A 336-nucleotide genomic window follows, 5' to 3' on the forward strand; every position below is an offset into this window, starting at 1 on the left:
CTTCGGCGGGAATCTACTGCACATGAATATAAAGCAACAACTTTGTTTTGTCCACAGCCCGATGCCGGCAAATTCCTGCACTTCGACCACCTAACCTTCTGGGTCGGAAATGCCAAGCAGGTAAGTGACAAGCAACTTACTGAAGCTGAAGTGTTTTGGAAAATTTTCAGGATTTCCATTGTTACTTTGATTGTGTAACCAAAGGCTAAAATGGATCCCAAGATAATTATGTTGGATGCGTATTCATATTGATTATCTTGAGCGGTATATAATAAGCTCACAGCTGATGAATTTAATAAACTGAGTCAGATTTTGATATATATAAAATCCATATAC

The 336-nt window shown here is 38.1% G+C and overlaps 1 protein-coding gene across 1 annotated transcript in view; it reads left to right on the forward strand.

Annotated features, from left to right (window-relative positions):
- Window positions 1–57: 57 nt before the first annotated feature.
- The window catches only part of LOC119594129 (4-hydroxyphenylpyruvate dioxygenase-like), a gene marked incomplete at its 5' end in the record, with an annotated part of 14629 nt that continues 14350 nt past the window's right edge, over window positions 58–336 (forward strand). Inside the window, 1 exon segment of the mRNA XM_037943194.1 lies at window positions 58–120. Within this exon segment, the coding sequence (XP_037799122.1) occupies window positions 58–120 (63 nt within the window).

This window comes from Penaeus monodon, chromosome 33 (assembly GCF_015228065.2).
Source record: "Penaeus monodon isolate SGIC_2016 chromosome 33, NSTDA_Pmon_1, whole genome shotgun sequence".
Classification (NCBI taxonomy): domain Eukaryota; kingdom Metazoa; phylum Arthropoda; class Malacostraca; order Decapoda; family Penaeidae; genus Penaeus; species Penaeus monodon.